This window comes from Astatotilapia calliptera, chromosome 14 (genome assembly GCF_964374335.1).
Source record: "Astatotilapia calliptera chromosome 14, fAstCal68.1, whole genome shotgun sequence".
In the NCBI taxonomy this organism is placed as follows: Eukaryota; Metazoa; Chordata; class Actinopteri; order Cichliformes; family Cichlidae; genus Astatotilapia; species Astatotilapia calliptera.
The window spans coordinates 11,180,626-11,198,858 of NC_137435.1; the positions used below are offsets into that span (position 1 = coordinate 11,180,626).

Below are 18,233 nucleotides of genomic sequence, written 5' to 3' on the forward strand. Positions count from 1 at the left end.
AAGCAGATCTGAGAGATAAGAAGGCCCAAGACCATTAAGACATTTAAAAACCAATAAAAGAACTTTAAAATCGATCCTGAAACACACGGGGAGCCAATGCAGCGATTCTAAAACCGGTGTAATGTGGGTCCGCCCTCTGGTCTTCGTCAGCACACGAGCTGCCGAGTTTTGCAAAAGTTGTAAAGTTGAAATATTCTTCTTAGGAAGACCAGAGAGCAGGGCATTACAGTAATCAATGCGACTGGTAATAAAAGCATGCATCAGCATCTCCGTGTTGGCCCGAGAGAGAATAGGGCGAACTCTGGCTATATTCTTTAGATGATAAAATCCAATTTTGGTTACATGTTTAATATGTGGGATAAAGCCAAGCTCAGAGTCAAAAATAACACCCAGGTTTTTCACTTGTAGCGAAGGACATAGTGAAAATGCCTCTAATTTAGACAAGAGTTTCTCTCTCTGAGCCTCAGGACCGACGATTAAAACTTCAGTTTTGTCCTGGTTAAGCTGTAAAAAGTTTTCTGCCATCCAAGATCTTATATCTAAAATACAGTTAAAAAGGGCATCCATTGGTCTGGTGTCATCGGGAGACACAGAGATGTACAGCTGCGTGTCATCAGCGTAACTGTGGAAGTTCACTCCATGCCTCCTGATGACACCGCCGAGAGGGAGCATATACAAATTAAAAAGTACAGGGCCTAAAACCGACCCTTGAGGCACACCACATGTCATTTTATGGATCTTAGAGGAGCATGTATCCATACTCACCATAAAAGTTCTGTCAGAGAGATAGGAAGTGAACCAGTTGTGTACAGCACCAGAGAGGCCCACCATGTGTTTCAGTCTGTTTAAAAGAATAGCGTGGTCTACTGTATCAAAGGCTGCGCTTAGATCCAGTAGCACCAGGACTGAGAGCTTTTGGGAGTCCCAGTTACATCTAAGATCATTTAAAACCTTTAGGAGAGCAGTCTCTGTGCTGTGGTTCACCCTAAATCCAGACTGGAATATTTCCAGGATCTGTCTATCATTTAGAAAATCATTAATCTGAGTAAAAACAAGTTTTTCTAAGATTTTACTTAAAAATAGTAAGTTGGATACAGGTCTGTAGTTATTAAAATCATTACAATCCAAATTGCTCTTCTTCAGAAGGGGCCTCACCACCGCCGTTTTAAAGGCAGCAGGGAAGACACCCAACTGAAGAGAGCAATTCATCATGTATAAAAGCTCAGCCTCAAAAAATCCATAAAGTGTTTTAAAGAGTGAAGAAGGGATTGGATCTAAAAGACATGTGGTGGGTCTCACTGTGGAGAAAACTTTCTGAAGGTTCTCAGCATTAACCAGGACAAAGCTGTCCAGTGTCTCCTCAGGTACAATCGAGCCCTCAGATACAAACATATCGCGATTAGATAAAATATCAGATCTGATGGCGCTTACTTTTCCCCTGAAGTGGTCTGCAAACTGCTCACAGAGTGAGTCTGTGGGGGTTCTTTGGGAGCTGTTAAAATCAGGGTTAAATAAATGATCTATGGTGGAAAAGAGGACCTTGGGATTATTTTTGTTATCACTGATTATTTTGGCGAAGTATGAATTTCTTGAATTCCTTAATGTATTATTGTACATTTTAAGTTGCTCGCAAAATATTTGATGGTTGATAGTATTTTTATTTTTCCTCCACCTCCTTTCTGCTGCCCTGCAATTTCTTTTGAGTTTTTTGACTTCTTCGTTTCTCCAGGGTGATACGTGTTTTACGTTAATCTTTTTGGTGGTGAGTGGAGCAACGGAGTCAAGGCTTTTCTTCAGTTTGCTGTTGAAATGATTAAAAATCAAATCGCAGGGTGCAGATAAAATCACAGGGGGGCATTCGTCTAAAACCCTGGTAAAATTTGCAGCCACTTCAGAGGTTAGATAGCGCCTCCTCACAGTTTGCACCGAGGTCTCCCGCTGAATAAAACCGGTGATGTTAAAAAACACACAGTAGTGGTCAGAGACAGCCAAGTCAACAACAGAGGATGATCAGTTTGACATGGGAGACCCTACCAGGGGGCAGAAGTCCCCAGACAACATAACCCCTGGGATCCCCTGGGACACACAAACCCCGCCACCATGATAAGGGTATTTCAGACAAACATGTAAGAGAATAGTGTATTTATTGGATATGTTCCAAGGTGTCTGAGTCCTATTCCCTACGTATTGGCAATTTATTAAAAAAACAACAACAAATCATTTACGCTGCCCAGTGTGCAATAAATACCTTAAAGGCAATAAGTAGGGAAGAAAATAATTTTTCCTATTGACTTGTTTGAATATTGCACAAAATAGGCCTACTGCTTGTCACGGTCATGTCACTGTAGGGCATAATAAGACATACCTTAAAAAAATAATGGGATGTAGTCTTGCTTCTGGCAATAACCATGCCAATTGATTAACTTGTCAACAAGCAACGAAGTTTTCAAAACTTTAATTAGTTGTAGACTCTCCTGACTGAGTGCTCCATCTATCAACAGTGTACAGCTATCAAGGGGAATGATCTCTTAGGAAAGATGATGACACCATATGACAACTTCAGTTTCATATAACCTTTAAAATAATGTTCCACTGTCATCTATAAGAGAACTGCAGCGGTCAGAAGAGGAAATTTGTGTTTGGAAAAGGACGAAAGGTTTCTCCACTAGACTGATTTTTTGGTTTCAGTCTTTAGAGTAAATCTTACATTTATAATGACAATGATTGACTCTTAGAAGTTATTTAAATACTCGTGTTTGTTCTCAATGGCAGGTAACAGCTCACTAATTTGTGCTTTCTTGCACCAACTATTGACAGTCCGGGTCATGATTGTGCACACCCTGGTCATAATCTTTCTTTGTATCAACATGTTGCTCATTGTGACCTTTGTAAAAAAGGAATGTTTTCACACATCTGCTCGCTACATTTTATTTTTTGTCACTTTACTGTCAGACAGCTTTTTGTTACTCATGACCGATATCCTGCTTATTTTAACCAGATGTTCAGTGCAAGTTTGGTTGTGTATATTTATCTGTCTTTTTGTGCTTGTGTATTCTATTGTCACACCAGTTACTCTGACAGCAATGACTCTGGAGCGCTATGTGGCCATTTGTATGCCCCTTCGTCATGGACAGCTGTGCTCCACACGCAGCACTATGTACTGTATCCTGATTATTCATGGCCTCAGCTCTGGGCCATGCATTGTTATCATTTCCATGTTCTTTGCTACTGCTTCACTTAGCTTCTACAATCAATACACTATTTGCTCTGTTGAAATGTTTATGCTTTATAGATGGCAGGATCATGCTCGCTCAGCTGTAAGTCAGTTTTATTTCATGACTATGGGCATCACTATTGTTTTTTCATATGTTCAAATAATGAAAGTGGCCAAAGCTGCATCAGGAGAGAGTAAGAAGTCAACACAAAAAGGAGTGAGAACAGTGATCCTTCATGCTTTCCAGCTGTTTCTCTGTCTTGTTCAGCTGTGGAGTCCATTCATAGAAACAGCTGTCCTTCAGATTGACGTCAACTTGTTTAGAGATTTCAGATATTTTAACTATGTATTTTTTAGTATTGTTCCAAGGTGTCTGAGTCCTCTCATCTATGGCCTCAGGGATGAAACTTTCTATCTTTCTTTGAAAAATCTCATGCCTACTTCATCCTGTTCAAAAAAACATGTGATTTGACAAAGTACATCACTACTATTAATAATGGTAACATCCATATTTAATCAAAACATTCATTAATTTGGACAATATCGACAAGCATGTAATGATTAACTTCATATATTTTAACAGGTACAATTTACACTGAGGTTTTAAAAAAAAAATGTAAATAATAAGAGTTAGTTCATCTCATTTGACAGAATTTACTGTAGAATATCTACACAATATGTGGAACAATAAACAAAATAATAAGTATGTGTGGTGTTTTCCACTTATCAAGTCTAACATAAGAGGCTAAATAAGAATAAATGTCTTTTTGAACAAATTTATTTCTCTAATGTCTTTAGGCATAGACATATTTAATCAGCAAGATCAAACACGTCATGATTATTTATCACAATATAAATAAAACTAAATGGAATTTTCCAGGATCTAATATGTTCATTATTAAAACACCTGAATCATGTCATCGCAATTTGGCATTATGTGATAGGGCACCAAATGTGGATGCACAACCGATATCATAACAATTATAAATTGTAACAAATACACATTTTCTTTTACTACTGTTATGTAGATGTCATAAAACAATGGAACACACAATAATTTTGTTATATTATTAAAGCAAAACACATGTTATATTTCACTTATGGATTAGATAGAATGGTGTCTGTCAAGAAGTCATTCTTAAGGAAGAAAAACAGCAAGAAAAGGCTGAAGTATGCCAAATTACATAAGAACGGGACTGAAAGTTAATAGTAACAAGCTGTAACGATTTATCCAACTTAGAAAGTTCTTGGTTCAACTCATCATTAATACACTTGGCTTCATTAAAGGTTGTATCAAACCTCAAGTAAACAAATGAAATAAATGCTTGTTGGTGAGTTTGTGTTACTTTTCTTAAAAGTAATGCAGCAAGCGAAGTTGAAAACCAGCTCAAAGAGACTTTAAAGACACCACAATGATTTTACTGTAGACACATGAACAGGTAGAAATGGAGATTGCAAGCCTGACTGCTCATTACTGCCTTTGTTACTTGTTAGCAATCAGGCTCTGGCTGCTGGGCAGTGGTGTCCATACACTCAGCTTTAATATCATTTACGTCTTGCATATTTCCAGAACTCTATATCCATAATCACATACTGTGTATACTACTGTTTATAATATTATCTTACTTATTTTGTATTTGTTTGTATTTATTTGTATTTTTGTATTTTTCTTCTGTACCTGAGCTGAGGTAAAGCATAAATTTTCCCGCCATAAGATCAATAAAGTCTTATCTTATCTTATCACTTGGGGTTCTTGGCTAGCTTTGCGTTAGCATGCCGTCTTGCAGATGTTTGAAAAGAGCTGAAGTTCTGTTAGCAGTATCATCAAAATCAGTATAACTTTGTTGCATGCTACAACCAAAACTGCAGACAACATTGGTTTAGTACGGAGCCCCACAGGGGACATGGGAGAAAAAAAAATTAAGACGGACTTTTGGGAGATCTCGCAAAACAAACTCGGGATCTCGCAAAAGTTTTGCGAGATCTCGCAAAAGTTGAATTCCAACAATGGCGGCAGCTACTTAGTTTTAATATTACTCTTTCTGGGTCACAAAATACACTTTTAAGATATTTTGAGGCGTGAATGTAGTTGTGTAAACGTCAGATACCTGCTCAGTTTACAAGACATCACATATTTGCAAAAGTGCTCCGACGTTTTTGGAGATCTGACACCCACTAGCTCGAAGCTAACGGCTCCCATCAACACTGTGCAAAACGAGGGATTTAGGAAAATGATCAACATCCTAGACAAACGCTACACAGTGCCGTCCCGCAACTATTTTTCTATTGTTGCACTACCTGCTCTATACACGCAGTGTCGAGCAATGGTGGAGACGGAATTTCAAGCAGTACAACATTTTGCGGCAACAACAAAACGTGAGACATTTGTTGTTTTTATGTTTATTTATTGTTTTTATGTTCAGTCTCAACTGTTACGAAGTTGATGTGCAGTTAATAAGTGCAATAAATATTTATACTGGAAAAGAGAATCGTGATCTCAATTCTAAGCCAAAAAATTGTAATTCTCATTTTATGCAAAATCGTGCAGCCCTACTATATGACTACATTAGAGCACTTTACTTGTTGTTCCTGGAGTATTTAAAAGTAAAATTGGAGGCAGAACCTTCAGTTTTAGGCCCCTTTTATGTGGAACCAGCTTCCAATTTGAATTCGGGGGACACACACTATCTCTACTTTTAAGATTAGGCTCAAAACCTTTCTTTTTTCTAAAGCATATATTTTGGGCTGGATCAGGTGATCCCCATCCACCCTTAGTTATGCTGCAAGAGGCATAGGCTGCTGGGGGATTCCCATGATGCATTGAGTAGTCCTTTTCAGTCACCTTTCTCATTCACCATTTGTTAATAGAAGTCTCGGCATTGAATCATTAATTACTATTAATCTCTGGCTCCCTTCCACAAAGGGAGTATTTCGTCCCACTGTCGTGATAGTTATAATAGGGGATAATAGGGTATATGATTGTTGGGTTTTTGTCTGTATGTTCTGTTGTAGGGCCTACCTTACAATATAAAGAGCCTTGATGTTTTTGTGATTAGGCACTCTATAAATAAAATTGAATTGAAATTAAATCTTTAAAAACAAGGAGGAGGACACAGTCATTTTATTTAAAAAAAAATCTTTGTTACAGCAAAACATATATTGTAATCCACTGATGGATAAGAATCACTGGAACAAAATATTAGTGATTCCATCGTTTTCCTACATTTACTAACCCTAATAAATAGTCTTAAATAAAAATATATGCAAGTGGTTTATTGTTAATTTTATTTTCAAAATTAGCCTTTTGTGCTTTGTTCTTCTGTGAAAGTAAACATGTAAATATCTCACAGCAGGAAAGCTATTACAGCAAAAAGAGTAGAAAAAGTTTTCAAAGTTGAGCTCATATTACTTTGAAATCAATAGCACTTGCACATTGTTTTCCTGTTTTCCCATATGTCTGTGTTAGTCCTCTCGTAGATAAGCCTCATGCACCTCAGGCCCATCACTATCCTCAAGGAAGGCAGCATATTCTGCCATCCTCTGGATCTCTTCTACTTTTGTCTCAGCCAGCTTCTTATCTGCCTCTGCAGAAAGTTTCTGTGCTTCTTCCACCTGCGACTGGGCCACCTGGATGTTTGTCCTCATTGAGATGGATGCCTGGTGAGCTCCTGGAAACACAGATTCATTTTGTCAGATTTCTAAGTAAAAATATAGGTGTATGCAACTATTCTCAGAACTTTATAAAGTAACAGCACATGTTTCAAATTTGATTGTAATGACTTCATTCATCCATAATTCAGGAAAATATTCTTCTCACCTGAAGTGCACGCTGCCTCAGCTGCCATTTTACACAGGCTGATGGCATTGATCCAAGCTGATTCATAACGTTTGCATTCGACTAGTCTTTCACTAGCCTGTTAAGACAGAGAGAAGTGACAAACTCAATAATTTTGTGGTGTAAAAGCTAATTTCCAAAATATAAACTCAACACAAAAGTACATTAAACATTTGTTTTAACCTCTTAAGCCCCAACGCCCGCTGATACGGGGGCAAAAGGCAGGCGATCAGGTAGGCTTGGGGCTTAAGAGGTTAAGAACAAAGAGGACAACACACACCAACCTCTGCACGCCAGCCATTGATCGCTTGCTGGAGTGAATCCTCCTCTGCTGGGGTAATTTTTCCCAGTGAGGCCAAATATTGTCTTTGAAAAGCAATGCGTGAGTGCACAGCCTGTGAGTAAACAGAGGGAACAAAAGCAGTCAGTTACAGTACACAGCAACATTTGAATTACAAACTCAGAAGAGTTTGTAGGACACTGAAAAGTATTTCGGGCTACTTGTGTAAATTCAAATCAGACATACAAGACTTTATTTTAGATTTTTTGCAAATTTTATCCATTGTCTCTCAGTTTTTGTAAATTGGTCCAAGTAAATTAAATTCCAAAGTTTATTGTCACCATATTTAATATTAGGCTGAAAACTGCTGCAGTATATTACTGAATAGATGTGTCCAGATGTTTTTGTCTTCTCATATTTGTGTTGAATTTAAAAGAAGCTTTTTTAAATCTTTTGGGATATGAAATTTTACAAACCATGTCTTACACACTGTAAAAACCTACCTTTGAATAGTCTGCAAGGGCATCAAAGTAAGCCAAGGTGGTCTGGGAGAGGAAAGTACATGAGCTGTCTGTAATCACTGAGGCAGCTCTTCTGATCAGAGAGTCATGTGAGAGGTTTTCCACTTGCTGCAAACAAATCAGTGTTTTTTAGTCTTTTCTTTAATTTCTCCATATGTATATTATCTATAAGAAGAAGAAATTTTCCTGAAGAGTCAACATTAGTGCTAGTTGTAGGTGACTGTACTAATTCATACTTCTATGATATTTTTGGAGACTCACCCACCTGTGTAAAACGGACAGTGCAAAACCCACGGGCAACGCTTAAAGATGCTATGCTCATGTGTGAAGGCTTTATCGGTTCCCCAAACTTCTGGTTTCCAGGTATCCTGCTCTCAGAGCTGCTGTAGAAACAGTGCAGAACGTTAGGAGTAGGACCAGCAAACAAATTAATGATATTTCATTTTGAAATGCTGTGAGTTATTGTCCTATGATCTGATTTGGACCAACTTGTGGTAAATATCAATTAGTACCAAAGATCAAAGTCCGGCTTTAACTTTGCAAAGCATTTTGTTGAATATTTATTCTTAACTTACCCGAGGAAACGAATGCAGGCTGCTCCTCTCCTCAGCACGCTCTTGCTGGTCCGCAGCACTGAAATATCTATCTGATTCCGCACAAGTCCTGTAGCGGCACGGCTCGCACACACTGAACACTGACGAACAGCTTGCATTTTGCAGATTAATTTGATCTGCTGCACTTACAGAGTCTATTTATCTAATCTGTAAAATAAGTTCCTGGCTGGAGGTTTTTCTGTTCAGTTTAAACCTTGCACTTTTCTCACTGTTGCCTTTCCTTAGTAAAAGTCTTACTTGCTGCTAGAGAGGTTTGAATCTGCTCTGTGAATAAAAACTATCATGTCTTGTCAGTATTTATAGTGACTCAGCACCACTCAATTACGCAAAAGGCATTGATCTGTTGACTGTCCCTGCAAATGTGCGTATTTGGTGTTATCTCTAAAACCCTGTAGATACGTGCAGGTTAGAGACCATTTGTGCTGGTTGTGGACTTTCTATCTTTTACTATGTCTATCACTGCTTAGGGTTTATATGTATGGCTAGATGTAGTTAATGGCAAAAAGTTTACCAACTTTCATTACATTTTAATTTGAAAAAAAAAAAAGCAAAACAACTATTTTTACTCATACAATTTCCCACACCTGAAAAGGGGCTTTTATTTCATAATGTACAATTAGGGTTAGGGCAGAGCAGAAGATTGATAAAGCACAAGGGCCAAACTCTGTTTTTCATTTTTCATTATCATTTTTTGTAATGTTGCATAACTACAACGAAAGTCAGTAGCCACTACCTAGAACAACAAACTACTGGGAGTTGCATTGTGGGTAATATAGGTGTTTTGAACAGGCTTATTGAAGCTAGTAACTTCAAATGAAACCACCCCAGGTTAACACAAGAGCCAAAGATTGGAAGTAGGGCTGTTGTGCATGCTCACATTGGTGAGGAAATGAGACAGGAGAGACCAAGGATTGAGTGAAAATAATTAGGGAATTACAGGTAAAGCAAGACAAAGGTAGCAAGAAAAAAACAAAAGATGCATAAGGGAAACTTTCCAAAATAGAAGGAAGTGACTGTAAGTTGTGTACCACATCTGGTCATGGCACACTATACTCCTTGAAGAGGTAGATTTGTCACAATTCGGGTAGACTGTGGTGCATATGTAGTGCATTTGCTGTCTGTGCCTAACGTCAGCATTTCTTCATCAACTACCACTGTGAAAATCACTATGTTGTGTGTAATTTATGGTACTGCAAATCTATCACTTTGCATACAGATTTCCATACAGACTCATAGGGAGAGGGGTTTTCACTAACTGCATGTCACTGAGTGTAAATGGCCTATACATCAGTCGAACGGTTGACAAATGGACTGAAATAGGGAAGAGAGCAATATTGAAGTTCACTAAGAATGTGAAAAGTATGCAAAAACATCAACGATTAAAAAAATACAGAACATAACTGAAACAGATATTTGGTTTATTTCTGCTGCACTATTTTCAGACACTTTCTCGCCTCCCCCCCCTTTTGGATCAAGTTAATCTTGTATGAACAATATGACATAAGTGCAGCACTGAGTCCATTGTTTTGTACAAGTCATCTAAACTGTGTTCAAAACAAACAATGTTAAAATAGAAAGTTTTAATTACTAATGCAAATCTTATGATATCAAATATGCCAAGATGAATTTTGGCAGGTAGTTTTTCAAAATGATGCACAAAACATTACAAATGTTTTCTTTTCCAAAATAAACTTTTTGTGTTGGAATCCAAAAAGAGACTACAGTTGTTTATGGTGGAGAAAGAGGGCCTCAGTTGGGAAATGAGGAACTGCTGATGTCATAAGCTTCGGTTTTAATTTTTTTTTTCTTTGTAAGTACTGCATTAAATAAGCTGATATGATCAGATAATAAATTGACTTCAACAGGTTTAAAACTACTTTGAGGAAAATGACTGGAGAAACTATATACTTAGGTGTTGAATCTCAGGAAAACTTTACAACATGATGAGCACATTGGATGGTCATACAATTGGGCCAACACTGTAGCAAAATAATGCATCATTTCTTCGTCAAATCTGCATTACACACATACTTCACCTTCTCTGCGTTTCTCTCTGTGTGCCATTTAATGTTCCACTAAAACTCAACTGGCCAAAAGTCTGGCAATTGCCCTTTGTCTGATGCAATGAAAGTTATTTGCTGAGCTGGGTTCAAAAAACAGAAAGTTTGTTTTGGACAGAACTGTGGCCCAGTCCTCTGGGGTCCTCATTACTGACGCAGAACTTACGTAAACAGCTGACAAACCCCCATGAGCTGCTCTCTATAGAGTCAACTGGTTTGCCAAACAAAAGAAAACTTCGGGTTGCTCAATGGGACTCGAGAGCTTTGTGTTAATAATCAGCGAGTCTGTTAATTACTAAGCGGGGGACTTGGGACATGCCCTCTAACGGCCCTCTGGAGATTCAACACTCAATGAAGAAAAACCTCTTAATAGATTTCATCACCTTTTTAAAAAAAACAATACTGTTGTTGCACCTGCAGCTCTATGCTCTGATTACCAACTTGAGTGATGTTGTGCAAGAATGTTAAACATTGTCACAAAAAGATAATGCACTATGTCAAAGATACCACAGGTTTTGTGCCAGTAGGGTGTTTGCCATTTTTACAAGACCAGGACAAAAATCTAAGCAGCATATACTAGTACAGACCTGAAAATCACAGTTGGAGGATAAACAAAAATTAAATGGTGCATTGTGTTCAAAACATTCAGGCCATTCCTGCTGGAGTTCTGATATACAGAGGTCCACATATTTGTCCTCCTATCTGGCAAAAACATTACTTCTCATATGATACCAGCAATTATCATCGTTAAAACCTTACTGAACACTTAATCACATGTCTGAACATAATCCTGGACTTCATCAAGAGTCTGATGGTCTGTTTAAGTAGCTTTGAGCCATTGACAGTTTTGGACAATCCACTACAAACTAAGATAGTATGACCAGGTAGAGTAAACTTAGATTCTGGTAAAAACCCAAAGCCAAATCTTAGCTAGATGTCTAAATTCTTTACCAGTGATACTGCATTTAGAGCTGCCAGACCAAATGTGAGCAATAGTGTGCCATCTAGCCCACCAACCATTTTCCATTTTCCACTTTGTTAAAAATACTGACTGAAGGGGTTCAAACTCTAAAACATTTTATTTTATTGATAATCAAGCAAATTATTTTTAACTTGCAGCTAACTATACATTTTATCAAATGTTTTTTTAAATATAAAAAAACATCTTAAAGCATTAGATTCTTGTACTACATTTTCTTGCATTTTCTCTAACAATTATGTCCAACATATAACCAGAACTGGCCCACCAAATGTCCAATCTGTCATAGTGGATGGTTTACAAAATGTGGAAATTTTAAGAACAAAGTGGTGTGCATTTTGGACCTACATCTGCATTTTCATCAGTATCAGCATTTGTGGCTTTTCTACTGTGTTCGAGCCTTTTTCCGTGCCCTCAAAGTACAGCTTTTGGTACACATGAACCTTCATTGCATAAGAGGCTTCCAACATGGAGCCAAGTTCAGCAAACTTTTAAGCCTGTGGGATGGAAAAACACTGAGCTTAGGAAGGTAATTACTGTTCTGGTTTATGATCATTTAGGTGTTTTTTAATTCTTGGCTGTTGGTTTAAATATTTTATATATCTTGATTATGAAGGTTAACATATACATTAAATTCTTTGACCCTACAGTCTTTTCTAGGGATGGGTACCAGTATGCACCGGATAGTAACCAGACTGAAAAGCAGCGCACATTTTGGTGCTTTATTTCGGTGCTTTTTTTTACTGAGATGTCACTTTGGATTCTAGCCAATCATTTTACCTTTCCAAGGATAGTAGGCAGGCCCAGGTACGTACATTCTTTTAGAGCAAAGCTACAGATTAAAAATGCCCAAGGCGAAGTGGTCAAAAGTCTGGCTGTACTTCACAGCAAAAGATGCAAACTCAGCAGCCTGCAACAAGTGCTTTAAGCTGATACTGTGCAAAGGAGGTAACACCTCGAATCTGATGAAACACCTGACGACGCATAGCGTTTTTTTAAAAGCCAAGAAATGCACCGTATTTGATAGCTTGCTGCGAGACCTCACACCGAGCGCATCTACTGCGGGTGTGGTGCCTGTTATCGGACCCGGAGTTAGCAACATCCCCCAAGAACCCGAAGAGGAGAGTCCTGGCCCCTAGCCCTGCCAGTGTAGCAGAAATGATGACGGATGATGATGGCAGCAGCAGCCGTTCTTCTCTGCGTGAGTAGCTTAATGTTGTTCGTGTGTAATTTACGTTGAGTAGGCTCACCACGTTATTACATTAATGCATGTAAGGTGAACTAGCAAACACCATCGTAGTTACATGCGGCTGTCCTCTTGTTTGATGGCAGATACTCCCTTCACCCTGGCCAAAAATGACCAAAGAAAAAGTGGGAAACAGCTAAACATGAGAGGTTTTTGGACAAAGTTTGTGTTTTTTCCATTGTTTAAGCACTGCTTCCAGCCAAAAGTGATACCATATATGCCCCATAGCTGCAGAAAAGGCTAACATTGTTATCTTTTTACAAAAAAACAGCTAAACATGAGAGGTTTTTGGACAAAGTTTGTGTTCTCCATTCTTTAAGCAGCGGTTTGAGCACTGTTTAAACACCTGCACCGTTTCAAAAGTACCGGTTTGGCACCGGTATCGGATAAAACCTAAACGATACCCATCCCTAGTCTTTTCAGGAGGACATTTAAAGGAAATAGCGTAGGACTGAGGCCTGATGATCTTAATGCTAGTCCCAAAAGCATGTTGCTAAAATGAAACTTTCCAGTAAAAAAATAATGATGACAGCATACTGTTTGTTACTTAACCATTATTAGTAGACATTTGTTCCTGTGCTTGCAAGCCAGGCTTGACACCCCAGCATAATTTCTTCTGTCTTTATATAGCAGCTACTGAAAAGCTAATGCTGAGACTTCCTATTATCTAAAACCACTGGATTGGACCACAACAGCTACAGCCATCTTTTTCATACAATCTGTGCTAGAAGGCATGATATATCAGTGCTTCAAAACCACATTTTGGGTCACTAGGTGAGGTCAAGGTAGCTACATTTATTTTATAATCGGAGTAAGAACTGTGCCTTTTAGTCAATTTAGAAAAATCTATAGAAGTTATGTCTTTTTTGTACTGTAAACAAATGCAGCCACACCCTCATTAGTCACACCCAGATTAAGGTCTAACTGTATATAATTTTGTTAGCAAAATTTATTAGGTAAAAAAACTCATCCTACTAAGACATTGCTACACCAAAAAATACTGCAAAGCTCAGATGATAATGATCTACATTTATTGTGGTTTTACTTAATACATTTTTACTTTTGCTATTGTATTTTGCTGCTCAGGAAAGCTCACTGGCTCACATACCCCTCCACTAAATATAATATAGTTTATATTCAGGGTATTTGTGTTTTGTACTGTTTAAAAAAAAGAACATTTACTTTTTTAATGTACGCTAATATTTTAGCACCAGTAATTGTGAAATTTTAATGATCTTTGTTGTCAATATGAGCAGTGAAATTAAAGTGAATTTAAGGAAAAAAAGTAAAAATACAAATTGATAACATTTAGTCAGTATCAACTGCTGCTTTTGATGCCTTACAACACAGGTGTCGGACTCCAGGCCCTGAGGGCCGGTGTCCTGCAGGTTTTAGATGTGTCCTTGATCTAACACAGCTGATTCAAATGGCTAAATTTCCTCCTCGAAATGTCCTGAAATTCTCCAAAGACCTGGTATTGATCTAATCATTTGATTCAGGTGTGTTGACCCAGGGTGAGATCTAAAACCTGCAGGACACCGGCCCTCGAGGCCTGGCGTTTGACACCCCTGCCTTACAATATAGAATCACTTGTCTGTTTAACTTCCTTTCATGGATCCTGTGACAAAAGGTGCTTTATCCTTTTCCCCTACAGTAATCTGTAGTTAATGAGAACCATGATGCTTAATGACGATAGCATGAAATTAATATATCTCTGGGGAATCAGCACTGAGTCAAACATAAGATAACCGATGCCAAACAGATCAGACAAGAGAAGACCATCTTTGACACTTTGATTGCTGAAAACATGTTGTGTGCTGAGAAGAAGAGAAATCTGAGCTCTTCTAACAGACAAAGTCATTGTTATTAGGTGAGCGAGGCACTGTCTCATTTTAATGGGTAAATGGTTAGTATTACAGGGTGATTTGACTTTAATGATTACTTTATTAACATGAGGCAGCTAATTTCTGTTGTAAATGTAAATGATAGTATGCATTATGTTTTATTTTATCTTCTGTATATGGAAGTTTAAGTTGTGCTTTTTTTTAACAGGTGTGCTGCAACTTAAAGCTGCAGAATGCAGAATCTGACTGAACTCCCTTTTAATGCAACTTCCCAGAAAAGCCTGTCTGTTATCATCAAAGTATGTGCAGTTATCCCCTTCTTCTGCACCTTCCTCTTCTGCATTGTTGTCATGCTGCATGTGTTTGCATCTCACAGGCAGTTCCTAAACACTCCACGTTACATCCTGTTTGCCCACATGTTGATCAATGACACCCTGCAGCTTCTGTCCTCTGTGCTGCTTTTCCTACTTGTAATGGGTCAGGTAAAATTTCCCGTTTTCTACTGTTTTCCTCTGCTGTTCATATCCACTGTTACTTATCAGAACACACCTTTAATCCTGGCTGCAATGTCCCTGGAGCGTTATGTTGCCATCTTCTATCCCCTGCAGCGCCCGGCCACCTGGCGCTCAGGCCGTATCTGGATCATTAATCTTTGTCTGTGGCTTACAAGTTGCATGTTCCACATCATTGAGTACTCCATCAGAAAACAGCGTCCTGCTGTAGATGTCCTCTCTACACCTGTACTCTGCAAAAATATACTTATCAACTCATCTCCAATCCAAGCATTATTCAGAACTGCTGTGAGTGTGATGTTCTTTGCAGTTGTGGCTGTTGTCATCTTCTTCACATATGTGAGAATCCTGCTGGAAACCAGGAAGCTGAGACAGGACAGAGTATCTGTGAATAAAGCCAAGCACACTGTGCTGCTGCACGGCTTTCAGCTGCTTCTGTGCATGTTGGCTTTCACGCTCCCCATCACTGAAAGTCTCACATTGTTATACACTAACTGGCCAGTGGAAGACATTGCCTTTTTCAATTATTTCTGTTTTATCCTAATCCCACGCTTTCTTAGCCCACTCATCTACGGCTTCAGAGATCACAGTCTGAGGGGCTACATTGGGAAAACATTCCTCTGCTGCTTAGACACAGTCAAGCCCCATTTCAGAAGCAAACAGCAGGACAGCTTGTCTGCTTCTTGAAAAAGAAACAGTTTAGACTCCTGCAGAAAACCTGTTCAGAGTATCTGCATCTCTGTCTGTCGGTTGCCCGAATGAACACTGAGTAATTTTTTATGCTGTGATTATTTTTTCCATTCACACTGGCCATGAACAGATTCCTTCTTATACTGCACGTGGAACAAACTAATATCATGAAGTGACAGTAAGTGGAAAAAGTTACACTGAAGCGAAAACAAACTCTTTGTATTACTGTTCCTCCTCTAAAGCTCAACATATATACATGTATATATAAATGCTAAATTAAGATATCCACTTTATTTGTCTGATTAATATGTTTCTAAAGCTTCATATTACCTTCACATATTTTTGCACAGAACAGGGAATCTGACTCATGAAAGGGGCTCTGTAATTATCAGGTAAATATTTACAGTGAATAAAAAAAAAAATTCCAGTGGTAATTTGAGCACATAAATATTGATTTGACTTCTTTTCCTTAAAAAGGCCAATAAAAGGTGTCTAAAATCTTAATAAGAAACTCGTCATGTTGGTCATGTGTTTGTGTCAGATTGCATGTTTGACTAAAAGTGTGATATTTGCACTAATAAATGTTTGACAACTCCATTACATCCCTAACCTACAATAGTTGTTTGAGTTTAGAGCGAATCTCAGAAAATACTTTTTTATTCTTGTTTCAATTTTGTCACTTTGTTAACAAAAATAAGTGCAACACTAAAAGATGTCCCTTTATACTGGAAGGAAATTCTATAAAATTGTGATAAAATGTCTTCATCATCTCAGTTTCATTTTTTAACACATTATCATGAAATCATCTTAAACTGCACTCTGGTTTAAAAAGTTGTCTTGATCAGCACTGGGGAAAATGTTCCCGATCTGAAATTAGTGAAAATGACCTTTTGAGCAAAGGATTTATTGATAATTTTGACATTAGTAATTTAATATGTAAATAAGATTCAAAAAATGAACTGGCTAAATCTCTCGGACTGTCTGTGAAAACAATCATGACCCCAAATGTTTTAGAGATCTAAGGCTGTTAAACATAAACCAGCAGAGACTAAAAATCTGTGCCAGAACCATCAGACAAGATTACTCAATTGTGGGAGTGAATTTAACGTAACTTTAATGACGTTTGAAGGGACACATCCTCTCATTCTTTCAGTGAGGATTTATGATTAACAGGGACTGAGTTGCATTCAAGGTAACTCTAAATGCTTTTTGGCTCTCTGTGAGTTAGTTGGACTTTATAGCAAATATTTAAAATTGCATGGTGTCAGTATTAAAAAGAAATACTTGCAGGAGTATCTGGATGCAGAACTTTTGAATGCATATATTGCAAAGATGAATCGAAACCAGTGTAGCTTTGTGAGTTTGCCTTTACTGCAAGTGTATAGACATAGTGCGTCGTTACACATTTGTACAATCTCACACAGCTCATTCAGGCTCACTGCCTTTGTCCTGCAGATGTCGCTGTGATTCCAAAAACGGTTTTTAAACTGTTTTTAGGAGCAGATGATTTCTCTTTTATTTTCAGATTTTAAAATACTGACTTCACAGTAAAATGTAACAAAATATTGCATATATATATATATATATATATATATATATATATATATATATATATATATATATCGCAAAAATATATCGCATTATTTGCTCAGACTGAACTCATTTAATCAGAAACAGCATCCTTGACAACCGCATAAATCTGATGATATTGGTGAGCACATGAGCGCAAATTAATTGTTCTGAATGAATCCAGGCTGTATGTATGATATGATGAACAGAGGGCGAAGGTTTATCTCAGATCAGCTGAGAGCCTGCTCCAAATGCAGAAGCGGTACTGTTCAGCAAAACTGAGAGACGCAATTAAAGTCAATGGAGAGGCCCGTACCCTTATATGTATGATATCATTAAAAAAATGCAGAAAAAATAGATTTAAGGTTTTTGTGGCTTTATTTCACTATGTTGGATGCAGGATCACTGATACAAAACATACTAAGTCACTTCCCGCTAATTTATACAAATGACTCAATAGTTCTTCTGTGGAAGTGTTTCTAATTTTGTGAAGGAATCTTTTGGTCATGAGAAATCAAACTTTGGCTTGATTGTGTCGTGGTCTGGGTGAGTGCTGGGGTTTTTCCACTGAGTCACAGTTCCACCCCTGGGTGGATTCGCTGCTTTCCTGCATGTCTCCACACCTGCTGGCAATTGAGCTGCCAATACTTAAGACCAGCGATCACCACTCCTCTTCGCTAAGCCTTCAGCTAATCACAGTTAGTGCGGGTCACCATAGTGGTTCACTGAAAGAGATTTTGTTTGCAAGAGGATTATCTTCAACCTGTGCTTTTTCTTCCATCAGCTATCCTGTTGTCTGCCACCTCCATCTCCTGGCAATACACACTTTCATCCTGAAGCTGGTTTGTGCTTGGCAGCTCTTTGCGTCA

General features: G+C 38.1%; 2 protein-coding genes and 1 pseudogene across 4 annotated transcripts; 2 read left to right on the forward strand and 1 right to left on the reverse strand.

The window, feature by feature from the left end:
* Positions 1-2,765: 2,765 nt before the first annotated feature.
* On the forward strand, positions 2,766-3,963 carry LOC113036578 (odorant receptor 131-2 pseudogene; annotated as a pseudogene).
* Positions 3,964-6,317: 2,354 nt separating this feature from the next.
* LOC113036951 (diablo IAP-binding mitochondrial protein-like) lies at positions 6,318-8,801 on the reverse strand. Of its 2 annotated transcripts, none has more exons than XM_026193585.2 (6): positions 8,426-8,801; positions 8,116-8,233; positions 7,833-7,958; positions 7,334-7,444; positions 7,032-7,128; positions 6,318-6,882 (listed from the first exon to the last, which is right to left on the reverse strand). In XM_026193585.2, the coding sequence occupies exons 1-6, from the start codon at positions 8,560-8,562 to the stop codon at positions 6,677-6,679; spliced, it is 795 nt and encodes a 264-aa protein (XP_026049370.1). In that variant the 5' UTR covers positions 8,563-8,801; the 3' UTR covers positions 6,318-6,676. The 2 variants fall into 2 exon arrangements, with proteins under 2 accessions (XP_026049370.1, XP_026049372.1); XM_026193587.2 differs by having other exon boundaries at positions 8,116-8,230; positions 8,426-8,754.
* Positions 8,802-11,911: 3,110 nt separating this feature from the next.
* LOC113036323 (odorant receptor 131-2-like) lies at positions 11,912-16,556 on the forward strand. Of its 2 annotated transcripts, XM_026192599.2 has the most exons (3): positions 11,912-12,032; positions 12,154-12,704; positions 14,802-16,556. In XM_026192599.2, the coding sequence occupies exon 3, from the start codon at positions 14,827-14,829 to the stop codon at positions 15,790-15,792; it is 966 nt and encodes a 321-aa protein (XP_026048384.2). In that variant the 5' UTR covers positions 11,912-12,032; positions 12,154-12,704; positions 14,802-14,826; the 3' UTR covers positions 15,793-16,556. The 2 variants fall into 2 exon arrangements, with proteins under 2 accessions (XP_026048384.2, XP_080144912.1); XM_080288786.1 differs by having other exon boundaries at positions 11,913-12,032; positions 12,154-16,556.
* The last annotated feature ends 1,677 nt before the right edge of the window (positions 16,557-18,233 follow it).

Coding starts and splice junctions, on each gene's coding strand:
- LOC113036323 (XM_026192599.2), top strand. CDS start 14,827: ATGCAGAATCTGACTGAACTCCCTTTTAATGCAACTTCCCAGAAAAGC.
- LOC113036951 (XM_026193585.2), bottom strand. CDS start 8,562: ATGCAAGCTGTTCGTCAGTGTTCAGTGTGTGCGAGCCGTGCCGCTACA. Junction 8,234..8,425: donor GCCTGCATTCGTTTCCTCGG/GTAAGTTAAGAA, acceptor CTGTTTCTACAG/CAGCTCTGAGAGCAGGATAC. Junction 7,445..7,832: donor CCCTTGCAGACTATTCAAAG/GTAGGTTTTTAC, acceptor GTTTACTCACAG/GCTGTGCACTCACGCATTGC.